The sequence below is a fragment of the Schistocerca americana genome, chromosome 4 (assembly GCF_021461395.2).
Source record: "Schistocerca americana isolate TAMUIC-IGC-003095 chromosome 4, iqSchAmer2.1, whole genome shotgun sequence".
Lineage (NCBI taxonomy): Eukaryota > Metazoa > Arthropoda > Insecta > Orthoptera > Acrididae > Schistocerca > Schistocerca americana.
Genome location: NC_060122.1, coordinates 711,767,963 through 711,790,165, shown reverse-complemented (window position 1 = coordinate 711,790,165; position 22,203 = coordinate 711,767,963). Strand labels below are relative to the sequence as shown.

Sequence of the window (22,203 nt, the reverse complement as noted above, 5' to 3'; positions counted from 1 at the left end):
ATTGGCTGCACTGATTGACCAACTCCCTAAACCTTTCCTACTTTTAGGATAATTTAATGCCCATAACCCCTTGTGAGGTGGCACCGTGCTTATTGGCCGAGGTAGAGGTGTCAAAACTTTACTGTCTCAAATTGACCTCTGCCTCTTCAATACATTTCATTGTGGCTCATGATACTTATTCGGCCATAATTTATCTCTGTGCAGCCCAGGACTTCTCCCATCTGTCCACTGGAGAGCCCATGATGACTTATGTGGTAGTGACCACTTCCCCGTCTTCCTGTCACTCCCTCAGTACCATTCCCCTGGACGTCTACCTAGATGGGCTTTAAACAAGGCAGATTGATAAGCTTTCACCTCTGCTATCACCATTGAATCTCCCCCACATAGTACCATCGATGTGGTGGTTGAGCGGATCACTAGAATGATCGTTTCTGCGGCGGAAAACATGATACCTTGTTCTTTAGGGTGCCCCCAGCAAAAAGTCAGTACCTTGGTGGTCACCGGAAATTGCTGAGGCTCTACAGCAACATTAGTGGCATCCTTCCCTAGAGGATCTAATAGCTTTTAAACGACTCTGTGCCCGTGTTTGCCAGCTTATGAAAGGACGGAAACAGGAGTGTTCAGAGAGCTAAGTCTCGACCATTGGGTGCCATATGTCACCTTCCCAAGTCCGGACGAAGCTGAGACGTGTTTTCGGGTACCAGACCCCGACAGGTGTCCCTGGCATTAACGTCAATGGCGTGTCATCTAGCAACGCAAACGCTATTGCCGAGCACTTTGCTGAGCACTATGCTCAAGCCACTGCATTGGAGAATTACCCCCCAGCCTTTCACACCCTCAAACGGCGGGTGGAAATGAAAGTCCTCTCGTTCACTGAATGCCACGGTGAACCCTATAATGCTACATTTAGAATGGGAGCTCCTCAGCACCCTTGTCCACTGCCACGACACAGCTCCCGGGCCGGATTGGAGCCACGGTCAGATGATCAAACATCTTATCTGACTACAAGTGACATCTTCTCATCATCTTCAACCGGATCTGGTGTGATGACTTCTTTCCGTCACTATGGCAGGAGAGCACCATCGTTTGTGCTCAAACCCAGCAAATACCTGCTTGATGTGGATAACTATCGGCCCATCAGCCTCACCAATGTTCTTTGTAAGCTGTTAGAATGTATGGTGAGTCGGCAGTTTTGTTGGCTCCAGGAGTCACGGTGCCTACTGGCTCGCTACCAGGGTGGTTTCCACCAGGGTCGCTCTACCACTGATAATCTTGTGTCCCTAGAGTCTGCCATCCGAACAGCCTTTTCCAGACACCAACACCTGGGTGCCGTCTGTTTTGATATACGGAAAGCGTATGACACCATCTGGTTATATTATATCCTTGCCACTTTACATGAGTGGGGTCTCCGAGGCCCACTCCTGATTTTTATCCAAAACTTCCTGTCGCTCCATACTTCCTGTGTCCAAGTTGGTGCCTCCCATAGCTGAACCTGTATCCAGGAGAATGGGGTCCCGCAGGGCTCCATATTGAGTGTATCCCTATTTTTAGTAGCCATTAACAGTCTAGCAGCAGCTGTAGAGCAATCGGTCGCACCTTCTCTGTATGCAGACGACTTCTGCATTTCATACTGCTCTTCCAGTACTGGTGTTGCTGAGCAGTGCCTTCACGGAGCCATCCACACGGCACAGTTATGGGCTCTAGCCCACGGCTTCTTGTTTTCATCCACAGAAAGTGTGTCGTACACTTCTGTTGGTGTCGTACCGTTCATCCGGAACCAGAACTTTTCCTTAATGATGATCCACTCACTAAAGTAGAGACGTATCGATTCTTAGGACTGGTTTTCGACACCCGATTGACTTGGCTTCCTCACCTTCGTCAGCTTAAGCGGATGTGCTGGCAAAACTTCAATGCAATCTGCTACCTGAGCAACACCAACTGGGGTGCAGATCACTCTACGCTTATGCAACTCTACAGAGCCTTTGTACAATCCTGCCTTGACTATGGGAGTCTGGTTTATGGTTTGTCGGCACCCTCAGCAATGCGTTTCCTCAACCTAGTGCATATACCACCTATATTTGAGGTCCATTCCCGTACACCTAAGCTGAAGCTTCCCTGGACCTTTCACACGGTGCTAAGGACTCAGTTAATCCCACAGCTCTCCACTGTCACTTCCTCTTGGTTCCTGACACGTACCGGGGCTATGAAGTAGTAAATACCAAAGGCTCACTGGCTGATGATCATGTTGGCTTCGCATATGTTCATGGAGGGCATATTGAACAGCACTCTTTGCCAGATGGCTGCAGTATTTTCACTGTAGACCTGGCAGCCATTTCTTGTGCTGTTGAGCACATCCGCTCATGCCCTGGCGAGTCGTTTCATCTCTGTTCTGACTCCTTGAGCAGCCTACAGGCTATTGTCCAGTACTACCCTTGCCATCATTTGGCAGTGACCATCCAGGAGTCTGTCTATGCTCTGGAATGGTCCAGTCGTTCAGTGGTGTTTGTCTGGACCCGAGGTCATGTTGGAATTCCAGGAAATGGGCTTGCCGACAGGCTGGCCAAACAGGCTACACAGAAACTGCTTCTGGAGGTCAGCATCCCCGTAACTGACGTGCTTTCATTATTGCACTCCAAGGTTTTTCGGCTTTGGGAGATGGAATGGCATTATCTCAGTACACTCAACAAACTGAATGCCCATAAGGAGACTGCAAATGTGTGAAAGTCTTCGATGAGGGCCTCTTGCAGGGACTCTGTGGTTCTCTGGTGGCTCTGCATTGGCCACGCTTGTGTGTCCCACAGCTACCTCCTGCACTGTGAAGACTGAGCTCAGTGTCAGTGTGGCGCCTGGTTGACAGTGGCCCATATATTGTTGGGCTGTCCTCCTTTGGTTGCCTTGCGTCATGATTTTCTTTTGTCAGACTCATTACCGTTAATTTTAGCAGACAACGCTCATCGGCTGATTTGGTTTTAAGTTTTATCCGTGAAAGTGGGTTTTATAATTCTCTGTAAGTTTTAGAGCATGTCCTTTGTCCCTCTGTGTCCTAGTGCTTTTAGGCTGGTGGTTTTAATGTGTCGCAGATTGGCTAGCTTATCCTTTTTATTCTCGTGATCAGCCTGCCATGGTCATCTGCTCTGTTGTTTTAATTCATTCTACCTGTTTATTGCGTCTCTGTGGGGTTTTCTTTAATTAGTGTTTGTATGCCTTCTATCGTGTTGTAAGTCTTGTTTTTGTTCTCACCCTTGTATAATTGTTTAAATCGGAACAAGGGACCGATGACCTTGCAGTTTGGTCCCTTACCCCTGTTTTTTAAACCAACCAATCAATACTCAGCATGTAAGCTAGCTCATGTGATGGGTGGTCACACATCTGCATGTTTGTGTAGCCCCTTGACTAAGCAGAGACTGCACTATTGGTGCCTGAGCTCTTACCTCTCTGCAAATGCTGAGAAGTTTGTGCCTGTCTGTTTGGGTGCACTGGGACTTGGGAAAATTGCCATCAAGCCAGATGGCCATTGTTCTGGCTGGGTGACACCTGTGGGGAGAGTCTTTGTTCAGAGTAAGCTGCATCATGTTGCATATCTCTCACAGTGAAAAGACTGTTATAAGCTGGTTGCCACCTGAGGCTATAGCAATCTTTTCAGACAAATCTGAGTGCTTCAGTGCAGGTCATTATGATGCCAAGAACTTTGACTACTCAGCCACACCATGAGAGGAAAGTAAAATCAAGTAAACTGCAGAAACATAGTTGCCACAGTCCCTGGTTTGTGTCTGTACTGATGGAGGGTGGTTTGTAACTACTTAGTCTATGTTTTTTATAGATAATAATGAAAATGTGTTTGGAGAAATTTCTTCCCACAGTAAACTATGAAGTAGTTCTGTGTCAATCAAAACAGAAGTGTTACTTTCTCCCAGTATACTTGGGTGGTGTACCATCATCATAATATCTGGTAAGAACCTGAATATGTTTAAGGCTTTAATTTTTCACCATTACTTACTGCTGCAAGTGAACGAGGAATTACACAAAAACCTGAAGAAACAAGGGGTCCTCTTCGTATGTCGTATACACTGCCGTCTGCCACACAACGAGCTTGACACCAGAGCACTTATCCTTGCATTTGAGGGAGATTCACTTTTTGAGAAAGTTAAAATTATATTCTACCATTATGAGGTGAAGCTGTACTTCCCACCTGACTTTGATCATTTACATATCAATGTTTTGGATATGTCTCCCCATTGTATGAACAACCCAATCTGTGGACCCCCTAGGGAGCTCGTTGTTTCGTGAGTTTATGCGTGGTGCACACAGAGCCCTAAGCTATTGCAGCCCATTCTTTCTTCCCAGGCTTCATCTCCTTTGCCATGCTCCTCCCTCCCCATCCTGGCTTCTTCCCCATCGCCCCATCCTTCGCCTCCCTTGGTGTTTTTATTTATGTTGACCTGGCTATCCACATCGTTCACTGTATTCCGTGTGATTTTGTTCCTCTTGCCTGTTCTTTCATCCTTTTCGGCATTTTTGGTCCCCTCCCCTCCCTTGGGGTTTGAGCTCCACTTCTGAATTTCCTGTCCTTAGTTGAACTGTCTGTGGAAGAACTCTCTCCCTAGCATTTACAGCATGGATTACTCTTCCCCCTTACTTCCCCTCCACCCTGCTACATTACCAACATGTGTAGCCAGTCCGTGTGGTGTGGCTGTTATGTACCCATCTGGCTAAGCCCCCTCACAACATAGGGATTACACTACTGATACCTGAACCGTTCCCTCCCCATGTATGCCAAGGAGTGGTTGCTTCTCGTCCTGGAGCATTGGAACTCCAGGGAACGGCCGCTGTGCCAAACAGCCGTTGTTGTGGCTGGGTGGCACCTATAGGGAGAGATCCTGATCAGAGTGGGTGGTGTCAGGGCAGATGCTTGGCACATTAAGTGTATAAAGCTGCAAAAATGTGGCCATTCTCCAATGGCCCTCTCTTCTAGTGGGAGCAGATCATTTAATGCTGCTTTGTATGATTGTATGACCCTACAGCCTTCCCTTCCCTGTCTACATCCTGGAAGGGGGGCCAGGTTCACCACCTCGAAATGAAACACTTACCTCACTACCTGGTCTGTACTAGAATGGACGGTTACACATTCACCACCACAAAGCCATTGTTTTTTGTGGGGAGTATCGAGGGCAAGTTTGACGATGTAGAGTCTCTCACTAAGATGCGGTCGGGCTCCCTGTTGATCAGAGCTGCTTCTGTCGCCTAGTCCGCAGAGGCGGATACACTTACCTCAAGGTCAAGGTTATGCATTACCGATGTGACTTGAAGCCACACATCCCACAACCCGTGAGGAACTTTTGGTGTTTGCATTTTGGACGTATCTCCCCACTATACGGTGGACCCTCTCTCTAGTGGCTGTGGCCACCCACTCTGTGATGGTGCCGCAATGTTCCGCCACCTGTTTGTGACCACTGTCATGACCACCACTCTCGCCATATTGCCCAGATACAAGAGTAAAAGTTCCTGGATTGTCTGTCTTATGCTGAGGCGTGCCAAAAAATATGAATGACACCACCCAGTGTCAAATTCTTGTACTTTTGCTCTGTTGCATCCTTTCCCCCTCCTACCTCTTCCTTAGCCCAGCCCTATCTCCCTCTGGTCTCCCATTCCCCTACGGTTCCCACGCTCTCCCTTCTGGGTGCTGCTCCCCCTCCCTAGCCAAAGAAGTGCCCCCCCTCCCCCCCCCCCCCCCCCCCCCCCCCCCCAGTGAAGGGGCTCCACCCTGGTACCCGCTTATCCCAGTGTCTCTCAGCTGCAGGTCTGCTACCACAACTTGGCCACTGTGCCCCAAGGTCACCCACTCTCTTCCTATTCTGGATCTAGCAGAAGACTGCTGCCCCTCTGTGCCCTGCCTCCTCAACCTCCAAAAGAGGAGAAGAAGAAGAAGAAGAAGAAGAAACAACAAAAGTCAAAGACAAGTACACCCCCCCCCCCCACCCTCCCCTCCCCCACCGGTGCCCATGGAGGTGCTGTCTCCCCCTTCGCAACCTGAATCTGACATCTCATTTATGGATGTCAGCCCATCCTCATCGCTTGATGACCACTGACCTGGTGACATGACCTCCTCTCGGGTTCTTTATGTCTAACCTGTGCTCTCACCACATGTTAAGCCAGTGGAATTTGCAATGGATATTACTGTCACCCACCGGAAATAAAACTACTTTTTTCCTCTTGTCCTACATTCTGTCTTGCTCTTCAAGAAATGCAGTTCCATGATGACCACTCCCTCATTTTGTGATTATGGGGCATTCTGTTGGAACCGTGCCAGCCCCAAGATAGTATCGGGAGGGGTCTGCACTTTGGTTCACACCAATGTCTTTAGTGACGGGATCCACCGTAGTACCAACATGGAAGCAATAGTGGTATGAGCGCAAACGACCCCAGGAATCACCTTTTGCATTGTCTACCTTCGTCCAGGTAGGCCCCCTCCTTATGGAGACTTCAGTGCACACCACCCCCTATTGGAGAGTGCCGCTTCGATGTATAGGGGTCTTCCAATTGACAGATTTTGATTTGTGTCTTCTATGTGATGGTTCCCCTATCCCATTTCAGTACCACACATGGCACCTTTTCTGCTATCGATCTCACGGTCTCCTCCCCTGCTCTCGTGACGTCTCTACTGATAAATAAAAGTTGGTAGAGGGTGCCTATGAAAACCTTAGTCAAGGAGCGTGAATAAAATGAGATGGTGCCATTTAGTGTTGTATTTACCTTATGCAGATCTAAAAACTGTGCAGTGAAATGTCAGTGTTCAGAAAAAGCATATTGAATTTCTGTTTTCAACCCAACCACATGGTCAGTTATGGATAATCCTGGTAGGGAGGGATAAAAGACCCTGTGATTTAAGATTTCTGCATTATCGCCAGTCTACTGGCCTTTTAAACAGTTTGCAGAGCACATTGGTGTAGCTAATTGTCAGTAGCTGCCGATGAATTTTGGGTTTTTGCTAAGTGTAAGGATCGGGTTGGTGATACTGTATCTCAGTTGCAAAAGAAAACACCTTCTAGCCAAAACTGGTTAAGGATCCTGGGTCGGTGGGGGCTATGAGTTGCAGTGTATGGTGGATCATCAGATTATAAATGAAATCAGGAGATGGGGTTGTATCATGAGACAAATCAAGAGCCTAGAGTGGTCACCAGTCAGTTGTTTGTGTGTTCAGTGGGTAGCCTGGTAAGAAGAGGACACATGCTGTCACAAAGTATGCCTCAAGGTGATCAGCACGGAATACCACCATCATGAAGGAGACCCATAACACTTGGCATAAGTTTGCAAAGAGGAAACTTGGTGCACCCAGGATTCATTCTTACTGTGTTTAACTAGGTATTGAGCCTTTGCAGGGCTCAACTTATGTTAAGAGAGTGTTCTGTGAAAGCTATCGCTTGAGACATTGCAAGGCCCTTTGACATTCCTGAATTGTAATATTCTCATGCAACATTCAAGCACAATTTGTTGTGGACTATCTGTGGAGTGGTTTGTCAATTCAGCAAAGGCAGTTTGTTTCTGTGGGACAGGATCTACTGGCAACCATTCATTCTCAGTAGCCAACGGGAAGCATGGGAGAGAAAATGCATTGACTGCTGGCTGTCGTGTGGAATATCGGATTCAGCTTCTCTACTTCTGCTGCTCTCCTTAGTTTTTGAACTTTATTCTTTCACTAGAAGTAACATCTTGTCATGAGCACCCGGTCTGGGTGACAGTCTCACAGGTTGGACTTGGCCTGCCCTCGTATATTCTGTCGAAAGAGTTTACTGAGTTAAACTGTAATTTAAATGTCCAGAACAGCCACTGTGTCCCCCAGCTGGTCCACTACTGTGGCTGTGGCCACACCGAGTACTACCTGCACTGAGATTGACCCCAGACCCCACACCCATGGCCACATGGGAGGTCATTACAGGGTGTGGCATGCAACGAAGGACTTTCTGGGAGGGGGTGACTGGAGGGCATCCCAAGTTCGTCTGACAAACAGGTTCAAGTACTGTCGGTGGCTGACAAAGACCCTGAGCCAGATGCAATAGCCCACCATGCTCTAGAGGAAGCCCATATGCCCACAAGATCTGGACATCTACAGATTGTGGGGTTACTGGTAGTTGGGAGCTCCAATGTTATATGCTACACAGAGAAGGAATCCAGTGTGCAATCCATTTACACATCAGGGGGAGTTATTTCATATGTGAAGTGGGTGCTTCTAGATGCCATGAAAAGCACAGGGTGCAGCCAACTGCAGGTGGTGGCTCATATTGGTACTAACAATGTGTGTCGCTTTGGATCAGAAGAGATTCTCTCTGGTTTGAGGCAGCTAGCTGAAATGGTAAAGACTACCAGTCTTGTTTGCAAGGTGGAGATGGAACTCATCATCTGTAGCATCATTGACAGAACTGACCATATTTCTTTGGTACAGAGCTGAGTAGAGGGTCCGAATCAAAGGTTCAGACAATTGTGCAACATTTTAGGCTGCAGATTCCTCAGTTTGTGCCATAAGGTGGTGGGTTTCCAGGTTCTGCATAATAGATTAGGGGTCCACTCCACCCAGGAAGAGCAGCTACATGGGCAGAGGGGCAGTGTGGAGGGGATGGGGTGGATTTTTAGGTTAGAGGTTCTTAGGAAATGACAGAAAGGGCAAAATTCTAAAACGGTGCAGGGCAAACACAGGAAGGAAGCCCTCTCGAAGTGTAACTGTTGGCAAAAACATACCTGACCTCTTAGCAACAAATAATCCTGAGCAAATAAGGAGTATCATGGTGAATAAAGGGATTAGTGACGACAAGGTGGTTGTTGTGACACTGAATATGGTAATATCCAAACCACCAAAAATAAAAACAAAATATGTCTGTTTAAGAAAGCAGATACAAATTCACTTGACGCTGTCCTAAACCAGTCTCCACAACTTCCATTCTGACTGTGTAAGCATGGACCAGATGTAGTTTGAATTCAAAGGAATGGTATCGATGGAAATTGAGATGTATACCAAATAATTTGATAGGAGATGATACTGATCTCCCACAGTTCACAAAACAAGTCAGAACACTGTTGTAAAAGCAATGAAATAAACATGCCAAATTAAAAAGAATGCAAAATCTGCAGGATTGGTGAAGTGTACAAAAGCTCAAAATTTAGCGAAAACTTCAATGGAAGATGCTTTTAATAGTTTCCACAATGAAACACAGTCTCCAAATCTGGCAGAAAACCCAGAGAGATTCTGGTTGTGTGTAAAGTACAGCAGCAGTAAGACACAATCGGTACATTCACTGCATGATTTTGGTGGTGATACTGATGACAGTGCCACTAAAGCAGAGATACTAAACCCTATTTTTTGAAATTCCTTCATCAAAGATGAAGTAGTAAATATTCCAGACTTGTGAATCAAAAACAGTTGTCAGCATGACTGACTTAGAATCAGATATCCTTGGTGTAGTGAATCAGCTTAAATCACTTAATAAACGCAAGGTCTCCCGTACAGATTGTATACCAGTCAGGTTCCTTTCAGAGTTTGCCGAGATAATAGCACTGTTGGAATCCCCCAAGGAAGTGTACAGGACCTCTGCTATTCCTGATCTAAATAAACAAGTTAGGAGACAATCGGAGCAAACCTCTTAGATTGTTTGCAGATGATGCTGTCTTTTACCGTCTTCAGATGATCAAAACAAATTGCAAAATGATTTATGCAAGATACCAGCATGGTATGAAAAGTGCCAATTGGCTCCAATGAATACTAAAAGGAATCCACTGAATCTCGGTTACACTATATAGCAGTCAAATCTGAAGGCTGTAAATTCAACTAAATACTTAGGGACTACACTTACGAATAGCAATTTATTGGCAGAACACTTAGAAAATGCAACAGGTTTACTTAAGAGATTGCTTACACTACACTTGTCTGCCATCTTCTGGAGTATTGCTGTGCAGTGAGGGGCCCATATCAAATAGTATTGATGGAGAACATTGAAAAAGTTCAAAGAAGGGCAGCTTGTTTTGTATTATCACATATGGGGGAGAGTGTCACAGATACAGCATGCAAATTAGATAGCAATCATTAAAGCAAAGACAATTTTTGTTACAGTCTTAAACCATGGCATGTGAAGATGCCATAATGTCAATGACTTTTAAATATGACTAATGTGGTCTCCACTTTTCAAGATAATCTGAAGTTGCATTAACTGCATGAAATGCATCGAAATGCATCATTATTAATAAAACACTTGCAACAGAGACTGTTTCCTATTTTTAGAATGTATAACAAAACTAACTGCGCACAGGGGTTGCTTATGTATAGATGGCAGGGATATAGAATATTTTGCATGTCTAATGCTGTTGGGAAATCTCTGAATTTAAGTCAGCTGAATGCTCTATCGTCACACGTCACCCTGTGTAAATGAGAAAGCATTTTTCTATTTTCTAACCTATAAACCCCCCCTCCATCCTGAATAGCTGCACATGCAAGCATGCCGCTTATGGAATTAAGGGAGGCAGGCCTGTCCCATATCAGTGGACAGCAGATTAAAAACAGGGGTCAGTGTGTGGTCCAGCCTGCATGTGGTTTTTAGGTGGTTTTGCACATCGAACTAGGTAAACACTGGGCTGGTGCACCCCATTTACACGATTTGCAATCATTTTGAAACACATTTTCACGTGGGTTGGGCACTGACATTTGGCTGTACACCTGTGAACTATTTGGATCAATTATACAACAAATACTTGAGTATTTTCTTCTCATTTATTAATTATTAATCTACTTGAAACATTCGAACTGTTTTTGTTTTTCTTTTGAAAGCTACTGGTACTTATGTCAGGTAAGCATTTTGAAAAAAAATTATCATGATTATTTTTCATTTCAATTCGAAAGAACATATGGATTTTAGTGTCAATAGTGCTGCTAATGTCATAATATCTTTACATAATGATTTATAAGTACCTTTTCCTTATGATTAACAATTCTCAAAAGGATGGTATTACTCACCATAAATACGACACGTGGGGTTACGAGCAGGTACAGTGAAAAAACTGTTACATACCAAACTTCAGGCCAAAGCCTTTCTCAGAAAAGAAAGGAACACACACACACACACACACGCACACACACACAAAAGCAGGCATATCTCACACACACGACCCCTCTATCTAGCTGCCACACACAAGCTGGCACATCTCACACACATGACCCCTCTATCTAGCTGCTCTAGCCGGGCTGGTAGTCCAGCTGCAGATAACATTATGTGTGCTTGAGGTGTGCCTGTTTGTGTGTGTTTTCCTATCTTTCCTGAAGAAGGCTTTGGCCATAAGCTTAGTGTGTAATAATGTTTTCAGTGTGCCTGTCTGCAACTCAATGTGTCATCTTGACAGTGAGTAGCGATTTATTGTTCTCATGATTGCTGATATTCCCACCTGTAATTTCCATTGTTTGATTTTCTCTACAGTTGAAAATTATATATACCATAGGCAGCTAGATTTTACTTTGAGACCAGTTGCATCTGACAGACAACAATCTTCCAGTTACTATAACAGAAGGTTCTTATTGACATCCAAATGACATACAATAGAATATTTAGGTAATCCACTTATTTTATAATGTTTCATAAAACCACATTGGTAGAGACAATATATTTTACGAGACTTACTTGCAGACTACGAATTCATTTGGCATCAGCTGTACTAAGTATAGATATGCAAGATGTTAGTGACAAATGAAAATTTGTGATGGACTTTGACTCGAACCCGGATTTCCTGCTTATCGCGAACTGCAACTTTAACCACTTCGGCTGTCTATACACATTTCCCTGACTGATTCAAACCTTCCTATGCCACACTGTCCACATCCCCTAATCCTCACAAATTGTGATTCCTGCAACAGGAAGAGACCAATTTATTATTTTTAGTTTTAGCACATCTAAGTGTGTAACATTTATTTTCTATTTATATATTTTAATACAAGGATTAATATGATTTTTATTTAAAAAATATTTGTGGTATATTCCTGCTTCAGTTCTTACAGTTTCATGAAGTTCCAATAGGTGGCGGCGCTATAAATAGCCGTCAAAATGGCGTCTTCAATGGAGGTGCACTCCAAGCAGAGACGTGTCATTGAGTTTCTTTTGACAGAAAACTAGAGCTTTGCAGATACTCATAGGCACTGGCAGAATGTCTACAGAGACATGGCAGTGAATGAAACCGTGAGTTGATGGCAGAGGCATCTGCCATCCCGACAAGGTCGTGAAACCCTGTCCGATCTGCATGCTGGTGGGTCACACACAGCAATGACTGCAATGTTGGGATGATTTCAGTGTGTTCCTCACCACAAAAATGCAAACAAACTTGTCCTCCATTACAACGCAATGCCTCACACAAGCCTGTGCACCCAAGAGGGGCTTCTAAGCTTTACTGGACTGTTCTTCCTCATCCCCCTACAGCACGGATCTTGCACCTTTAGACTTTCATTTGTTTGGCCCAATGAAAGATGCACTCAGTGGGAAGCAGTACATGGATGATGGGGAGATTATTGATGCAGCAAGACGTTGGCTCCAACTTTGACCAGTAGAGTGGTATCATGTGGGCATATAGGCCCTCAGTAAGGTGGCGTAAGGCCATCACATTGAACGAAGCTTATTTTGAAAAATAGGGTTTTGTAACCAAAAGAGTAGGGAACAATGTGATGTATTGTAAAGCTGAGTAAGCCAACCTGTTTTCAGAAAAGAAAAAAAAAAAACAACAATGTTGCATTACTTACTGATTGCCACTCATACTCGGACATTGCTTCAGCTTGACATTTTAATCAGACTATGAGGTGGATTGACTAATTAGCCTCTCATGCAGCACCTTTTTGTAAAAAAATCATTGTGTATTGGCAAAAATAGGAATAAGCTTAACTACTTAAGCTATAGTAAAGCTAACCAACCTTAGAAAGTTATACAGACATAGTCATATTATAATTTAGAAAATTCCAAGTATTTACCACCCTTTAGAAAACAGTACAAATCCTCACCAGATAACATTGTTTAATAAAGCAAACCTACAAAGTCTCACTATAAAAATTAACAACATTTAGTAGCAGTGACCTTAATTTAGAAACTTGTCAGGGGCTGACGACTCATTTATTAATGCAGAACTTGTCTCTCATAGCAGAAGACACCGCCAGAATCACCAGTACTGGCATTACCATTTCTGATGAACTCTTCTATATGAGTGTAATTCCAGCCAGAATACTGGTACTTCCCTGTAACAAGGAGAAAATGTAAGTCTTTGCACAGAGAACAAAGCATATTAAGGCCACAGTAATTTTTTAGACTCTCCACAAGTATACGTTCCTTTAAACTACATCAACATACATTACCATTGATGCCCATCCCTTAAAGGATAAAAGAAAAATATACTAGAAATCTGTACGCATGCGTTACTCATTCACACAGAAACTGCTGGACCAAATCTAAATGGTATTCTAAATCTTGCTCATGCTTTAATATTAATTCCATTCTCATTGAGAAAATCTCTCATCTGTCTGTGAGAATCTTTTGTTCATAAACTACATAATTATTTTCAATATCTCCTTTCCCCTCTATGGGAGCTGGGTCAATCCATATGTAGTAGTCCAGTAATGGTTGCTTGACCATTTTTAAATATTTTAATTTTTTTATATGTGATTGCTCGAGAAGTTCAAAACAGTTTCTTAAAATAATTTATCTTGCACTTTTACTGGATGGTGGCCATTTTTATTCATAGGCCCTCGACGATTTTTCAGTCTGGAGACATTAGCGAAAATTTGAATCTCTCTGCACTGGGTTAAGTTAAAACATTGCAATTGACATTATTGTTTTTAGAAAAGTGTCATCTACAGCATTATCTCTTATACAAAATACCCTAAATTAAAAAATAACCAGTCAAAATGATTTCCAGATTTTGGTATCCAAATTTTCAAAAATCCATGTTTTAGGCCCAAAAATAACAGACAAGGAGTGATTTATGAATGTCTACTTTTTCTGTAGTTAGATATCGTACACTATTAGCCTCATATAGAGCAAGAACACTTACAAATGTTTCCTTAATTTTTTATGAATTTTTGAAATTTGAAAATTTTCATTTTTTGTTAAGTTTGGGGTTAGTTATCTCAGGTGGGACTGAATGTAAAAATATGATTTTTGCAGTGTTTGTACACCTATATGATAGCAACGTACTGTAAAAATTTTAATATTGGTATCTGACTGCGAACAAAGATATGAATTTTTGAAAATGAGGAAATAATTCACATTACTCTACAACTGATCTTATGGCTATTGCCTATTTAAATGGTTTGGTGTTTCACTGTAATAAAATTTGTTACATATTTAGTTAACACTATCACCTAATATTCATTTAGTTTATTTATTTTTAATAATACAATATTAAAGAATAAGAGCTTTCGCTTTTGTTCTATGGTAATAAAAATGCCCATTTACGTTTAGGTTTATTGTCAATAAAGAAGTCTATTTTTGCTGGGTGTGGCATTGTAGAAGTACATTACTGTTGGGTGTGACGTTGTAGTCAGTCTGTTCTGAAACCTCTGTTAGTGGATGTACATGATTCGAGAGTGGAGAATGTGTTATGTGCTTTGTTCTGTGTGTTATTTGTAATTAATTTTGAGAGATTAACTGGAATGTGATAACATGGATGAACAGTGTTCTGCTGGACGGATAGCAAGTGAAGTGTGTGTCAAACACTTTACGGTTCCGTTTAAAAAAAAACTTGAAAAATCTCAATGACTTTGATGAAGTTAGGCAAACTTTGTTTAAATTTCAGTTAACTTCTTCTGTAACATCAGTGAGTGAGTATCATGAGAAGAAATATATTCTGGAGTGCAACCATATTTTTGGAAGAAAGTGCTGTCTGTGATCCACTTAGCCTATTACCAAAGGTTTGTGGGAAATAAAACTTGAACATTTATCCTTGTTATGTGAGAGTGAAACAGCGTACCAAGTGAAACGTAATGTGATTCCTGGGAATTCCCTGTGCCCAAATTGTTACTCAAAAATATTTTTTGTGAATCCATAATCAGAATCGTGTAACCTTGTTAATGACATTTATATTCCTAATGAGGAAGTGTTATCATATTGGATTTTGGTTGTTAGAAATATCTCCTGCTTCAAAAATAATAAAATTAAGTAGCAGAAAGAGAGAAGCAGCTATTGAAAATAAGGTGCAACAAATTTCAGACAAAATTAGAAAAGACTTGGAAACATGCTTTAATAATACAGATGCCAACATTATTTGTAAAGAAGAAGAAAATCTACCACCAGCATCATCTGACACTGAATATTTGAGCTTAATGGAGAAATTAAAAATTAAATTTTCAATGACATCTAAAGAGGAAAAAGTTAAAATTTTAAGTTTGCTCCCTGACTCATGGTCAAGAGAAAAAATTGTTCATGAATTCAACGTTTCTCATCATTTGGTTAAACTAACCTGAAATTTTGTGAAAGAGCAATGCATTCTTCCAGTTTTAGGAAAGAAGAAAGGAGTAGGTATAAGTGAAGAAACAATTATAAAGATCCAGCAGTTTTTTGAAGATGATAAAAACAGTAGAATGTGCCCAGGTTGCAAAGATAGCAAAAGAGTTGTTATAAACAGAGTTAAAGTAACAAAGCAGAAACGACTAGTGGTGTCAAACTTAAATGAACTTTACATAACTTTCAAAAATTCTCATCCTGAATGCAAAATTGGAAGGTCAGAATTTTGTGACATCCGCCATACGTGGTGTATTTTGGCTGGATCCTCAGGGACAAAATGTCAGCCTGATGATTGTGGGTGCAAAACTCAGTGATCTCAACTACAAAGAGTTACTAGATTTAATGGTCTATGACACTAACAGTTATGACTGCATGATGAGTTTGTATAATAAATACCCTGGTAAGGAAACTGTTATTGAATTGTTTCACAAATATGGTGAGGAAATGCCAGACAGTATTACCTTCAAACAGTGGGTCACAACTAACAAGGCAGAAATGATAAAAGTGGTTAAGTCTCAGGAAGAATACTTGGAATCTTTAATTGACAACTTAAACAAAAACTCAAAAAGTCACCACTATGTTTCTAAAATCCAAAGTAAGTTTTTGAAGGACAAAAAAGCATAACTTCATGAAACTGAATGCATAGTGCTAGCTGATTTTGCAGAAAATTTTACATTTGTGATTCAGGATGCAGTACAAGGGTACCACTGGGTCAATGACCAGGTAACAGTGCATCCATTTATTCCCTACTTAAAAATGAGAAAGATGAAGTTTGCAGTTCTTCAATTTACATTCTAAGTGACTACTTGGAGTAAACACTTTGGCTGTACATGTGTTTCAAAAGTATGTAATAAATTACATAAAAGAAAATTTTCCCAAGGTTGAGAAGCTGATATACTTTTCAGATGGAAGTGGTAGTCAGTATAAAAACAAAAAGGATTTTTCGAATCTGTGCAACTGCAGAGTAGACTTTGGGTTGGAGGCTGAATGGCACTTTTTTGCATCTTGCCATGGCAAAAATGTATGTGATGGAGTAGGAGGTACAGCGAAATGTGAAGTAAAGCAAGCCTACGAAGACCAACCACAGATCAAATACTCACAGTATAGGACATGTATGTCTTTTGTAAGGATAATGTCAAAGGCATTACCTATTTTCTGATCAAGAAAGAAGAAGTGGTTCTGAATATTAAAATAACACTTCAAACCAGATTTGAAAACTATATAGCAATAAAAGGAACAAGGCATTTCCACAAATTCCTTGGCATTACAGAAAACTTAGTTCGATACTATGTAACATCAGAAACCAAAATTTATGAGGATCATTGTGTCAGTAAAATTACATCTCTGTTTTTAATGTTGAGTGACATAGTGGCATGTGTGTGTGATGGACAGTGGTGGCTTGCAGAGGTTGAAAGAATAAGTTTGGAGAACAATGATGTTTTTGTGCATTTTTACCGCCCTGTTGGCCCAAGAACATTATTCAAGAAATCTACTAGTGACAAAGTTTGGATACCAATTAAAAACATTTAAGGAAACTTTCAGTGTTTGAACTTACCACAGCAACTTGGAGGTCTTACTCTATATCACAGAAGCTGTTTGATGAAATAAGTGTTCTTAACATTCACCATCAGATTTAGGAACAGTCACATCTTGAAGGATGTTAATTGAAAATATTTTTTTTATGTATGTCAAAGTAATATAAATGTTAAGTTCAGTGATGTTTCCACTTTTTGTATATAATTCAGTACCTTACTTCAATAATAATTGATTATATCCCGCCAATATCACACATGAATAGGCAACAGCCATAAGATCAGTTGTAGAGTAACGTGAATTATCTCCTCATTTTCAAAAATTCATTCCTTTGGTAAGTCAGTTTTCAATGTTGCAATTTTTACTGTATGTTGCTATCATATAGGTGTACAAATTATGCAAAAATCATATTTTTATATTCAGTGCCACCTGAGATAACTAACCCCAAACTTAACAAAAAATGAAAATTTTCAAATCTCAAAAATTCATAAAAAATTAAGAAAACATTTGTAAGTGTTCTTGCTCTATATGATGCTAATAGTGTATGATATCTAACTATAGAAAAAAATAGACTGTCATAAATCACTCCTTGTTTGTTATTTTTGGGCCTAAAATGTGGATTTTTGAAAATTTGGATACCAAACTTTGGAGGTAACTTTGACTGGTTACTTTTGAATTTAGGGTATTTTGTGTAATAGACAATGTTGTAGAGGACACTTTTCTAAAAACAATCATGTCAATTGCAATGTTGTAACTTAACCCAGTGCAGAGATATTCATATTTTTGCTAACGTCTCTAAACTGAAACATCGTCGCACACTTACAAACGAAAATGGCCACCATTCAGTAAAGGTGAAAGGTTTAAAAGGTTCTACAATCTGCTAGAGACAGTTTATACATACCTGGTCGAGGGTCTTTTGGTATAATTTTTGCATCTTGTAGTGAATTTTATTGTAGCTTTCACACTGAATGAGTTTGAGAGATTCAATAGAGATTTCTCGCATGCCCCAGGGATTGAAAATCTACATTAAATTCGTACCTTTTTGTTTTGATGAAGTTTATTTAGGAGTATTTTAAGATGTTTCAGGACGGCACATACGTTGGCTGCTGGGAAACCATGAAAGCATGCAATAATTATATTTGTTTCTAAAATTTTGATAGCAGCTAGCTCAAAATCCTTACCTTTATTTAAATAACCAAACTGGTCAAATTTCTATATTCTACAGATTTTTTATAAATACAACAGCACCTCCACCTTTGCAACTTTTTCAGCTGCAATGGGGTTCTAATGCATAACCAGGTATGCTATTTGAACAGATGTGGTCCGATTTCAACCATTCGTCTATAATGCTTATGACACATATTCCAGCTCTGTTGTGAATAAGAGTTGAATGCATGCCAGCTCGTTTGTTATTGACTGCACATTTTGGTGGTATACATACCTTTTTGATGGAGGTGGAATACTACATTATTGCCTTTGGTACCTAGGGTGTTGGTTGCCTGTTATGACACCCTCTTATCTCTCTTCTGGGATGTGTTTGTACACAAGTGGACATAAAGTTCTTTACTATTGCCTCTCCTGATATAGGAGGCGTGGCCATAAAAAATTTTTCAAAGTCAAATGTGCTACACTCACTTGAGTTATCTGTATGTTTTACACTGCATTTGTCCTTGGGTACAGGGTTTTCCATAGTGATGTTTTATTCCTTATAACTAAGTGGCACTGTGGGGCCACTTAGTACTTTTTCTTATGTCACGGTTTCTAATGTGAAGTTAGTGATTTCTCTTCTGCCAAGGTTATTTAAGTGAAATCCATTTAGTTTATAATGTTCTCTGCATGTTTCACTTGGTTTAATTACTGTAATATTTGCAAATTTTGAACAGAGTTTATAGATCTGTGAATTTATATTTGTTACTTCTGTTTCTAAACGTGACCAGTTTTGGAAGATCATGTTTAAATGGCATGTCCACTAAAAACGCTTACATTGAAGCAATGGAAGGTTGTTTTTTTTTTTTCTTAAAGTTTTTGTTAAAAGTTGGCTGTTGTTCCCATTGCAGTTACAATATCAAAAGTATCTGTTCTGAGAGTGTTGTGATTAATGTTTTTCATGATGAAACTTGCATTGGCTTTGGGGGTAAACAGAAACTAAACATTCAGTTTGAGTGTCTTTATTTAGAAATTGAGAAATAGCGTGGCCTGGGTGTCATCCAAGATGATAGCCTTAACTTTTATCCACACAGTTTTTGTTTTCCATGAAATTTTTTGCTTACTTCCACCTTGTTTTCGGAATTACTTACAGATAACTTTGAGTTTGTGAGCTCTATAACCATGGAGCATTAGCACTGTCCTATGCTTACCTAATGATTCAAGACCTTATATGTAAAACATGGTCTTAGTAATGCAATATGAGCTTTGTTTTGCTTGACATGGTTGGTTCAAAATACATGAATTATTGTGTAACTGACATTATGATATGCACCTGCAATTTTAAAATTGACTTTCTACTGTAATTTGCATGATGTACTAAGAGTTTCTAAAGTAACTTTGACATACCTGCAAATTATCTGCTTACCTGAGTGGTGGCTATGGTATGTATGATAAGTAATTTCAAAGAGAGATAACTGTACATTTTCTAATGACCTGTTAGCATTTCATGACCATGAGCGAAACAGTTCACAGGAAGGCGCCTCATTTCAGAACATATCAGACACAGGTTAGTGCTGCCTGAATATGCTTGATGATTTGCTGAAAATATTGTCAACTTAAATAAAAGCAAATACAGTGTAATGCAACTTCACGCCAGTATACAAATAAATATAAAATGTGAAAACTGAATGAAACTCAATATACTGAGAACAAATGGCAAACTCCAGGTCTGAAGGACACTGGAAAGTTATCTTCTCTCAAAACAGATATAACTTTAAAAAAATTGATTCATTCTAGAGTGTGGAATGTTTGTCTGGGTCCATATGAAGTCAGATTTTTGTAGTGACTGATACTAAAATCCTAGGGGGGGGGGGGGGGGGGAGATTGAGAATCTTAGCACTTAATAGGTTGGAATTAATAGGTAAAAACTGTAATGAGTTAATGATCTATGCACTTTTATCATTAATTTATTTGTTCTGTTACAGGTTGATGTCCTTGTCTTGTTTGGAGTTCAGAGATTTCTTTATAGAAGGTGAAACACGGTTTTTTCTAAAACGTATAAATACAATCACTGAAAATGAAATTGTTGGAGCAATCCGAAGAATTAGAAAGCATATTGCAGATGGTTTGAAATTTTATGCTAAATCTCAGAAAATGTTGGAAATCCTTTCTGTAATAGACAATACTCTAACCCAGTTACAAACTGATGCCCTGCTTCATGCATTCAGTACTAATCACAGAGAGGACTGTATGGAGTTTGCGGTCCACTGTGAGTTGTTACAGGCAGAGTATTTGATATTTCTTGTCTGTTTGTGTGTACTTCAGATACAAGCGTAAAAGAATATTTTTTTTATTAGATTTTAAATGTCTTTATGCAACACTGGTCACTTGTGGATGCATGATCATTCATCTTGTGGCCAAAAATATGAAATATGCTGTCATGAATTATCAAGCTAGGGTAAAATTCCAAAAATTCATTTTTTTTGTTACACTAAAATGTTATTTATTATTATTAAACAGCTGTTTGCATATGGTTTTCACAAATAAAACCCACAGTTTACAGTGAAGTCCAATGTGCACCTACACAGTGTTTATAATGAGTAGAGTAGCTGTTTCTGGTGTTACACGAGGCAAGAGAAAATAATAATAATAATCATCATCATCATCATCTTCATCATCATCATGCAAAATTATTGGTAGTAGTAGCTGTTCATTTATGAGAATTAAAGCTGCTGACTCCCAGTAGGTGCCACGTAGTGCACTTACAAAAGAGTTTGCTTTAGTTGGAATTAAATATGATAACTTACTGTTCAATAAAATATTTAGCTCTTCATATTTAGTATACAGGCCTAAGTTTCTCTAGAATAAAAAATTTAGCTCTTCATGTGTTGTATATAGTCCTGTTACAGCTCCATTTATTGGCAATACTGTACAGACAGAGCAAAATTGCTCAACAAATGGCAGATAGGAACACACAGTAAAAGCAAAATTTCCAATTTTCAGAATGTGGCGCTGTTCTTCCTGATTGAGTACAGGAAATGATTGGAGCAAAATGGACTGGCAAGGCTTAAGGTTACAGGAAAACTAACAACAAGAGGAGTCATTCATGATCCAAGTTCAAGGGAGACCTCCAGCGCCACATCTTTCAGAAAATTACTTGAGTTGAGATTCCCCCCCCCCCCCCCCCCCCACCCCTCCTCCATCCCATTCAGCTTCTCTCAGGATTTTTAGTTAAGGCAAACATGGATATAATCAATGGTTGTTGTACTGATATTAAATGTATATATTGCATATTTTTCATCATAATCACCATAGTAATTGTGACATTCATCATAGTGATGCACCAGCATCCTTATACCCTCTTCAGAAGAGTCTGTTGTATATCTGTTAAGCCTTGTTACCATGATGCCTTGCAGTTCATTTTAAGAAGCCATAGGAATTCATGTCACTAGGGATGATAAGGAATGCAGCTGCATACTATGAGACAATACAAAGGCTATGCAGATAAATTCAGACATGCTGTCATCAGTGTAATTCTTTTTAATGACGCTGCCCAACTGTGTGATGCTACATCATTTTTACTACTCCAATGATTTAAATAGAAGATGATGGATTACCCCATGCCCACTTCTCATCCCATCACCAGGCCTCTCATTATTCCTATACTTATATTTGATCTTCTGCCCTTATAAAGAGAGAACCAAGAGGGACACCTCGGAATTACAGGCAGACTTTTTTTCAGAGAGGATAGGAGCGGTAGTGTACCATTACAGCAAAAGCCTTAATCGTCATAGTGAAACCCTTTTTGATATTCACACAGTCAGAGGCTGAAAAGTAAAGTTGCTCTGTTATTAGCTAAGGAAGATTGTGCGCTGTCTATGCATTCTTTCAGCATACAGTCTAGCAGTGCAGCTATGCCTGCTAGTTTTTTATTTATTATTAATTTATTTGTGTTCCTGATCTGACACTGTCTAGTGGGCAACTTCTTTGCGATTGTTTTATGTTTTCTCTAGAAAAT

At 40.4% G+C, this 22,203-nt stretch overlaps 1 protein-coding gene across 5 annotated transcripts in view; it reads left to right on the top strand.

Annotated features, from left to right (window-relative positions):
* The window catches only part of LOC124612724 (DNA primase large subunit-like), a 115,513-nt gene that overhangs the window by 31,199 nt on the left and 62,111 nt on the right, over positions 1–22,203 (top strand). For 2 of the 5 annotated variants that reach the window (XM_047141087.1, XM_047141090.1), the window contains exon 2: positions 20,171–20,454. In XM_047141087.1, coding sequence (XP_046997043.1) covers positions 20,171–20,454 — 284 coding nt within the window. Of the gene's footprint in view, positions 1–13,152; positions 13,262–20,170; positions 20,455–22,203 lie in introns of all 5 variants that reach the window. The other 3 variants (XM_047141091.1, XM_047141088.1, XM_047141089.1) reach the window with 3 other exon arrangements.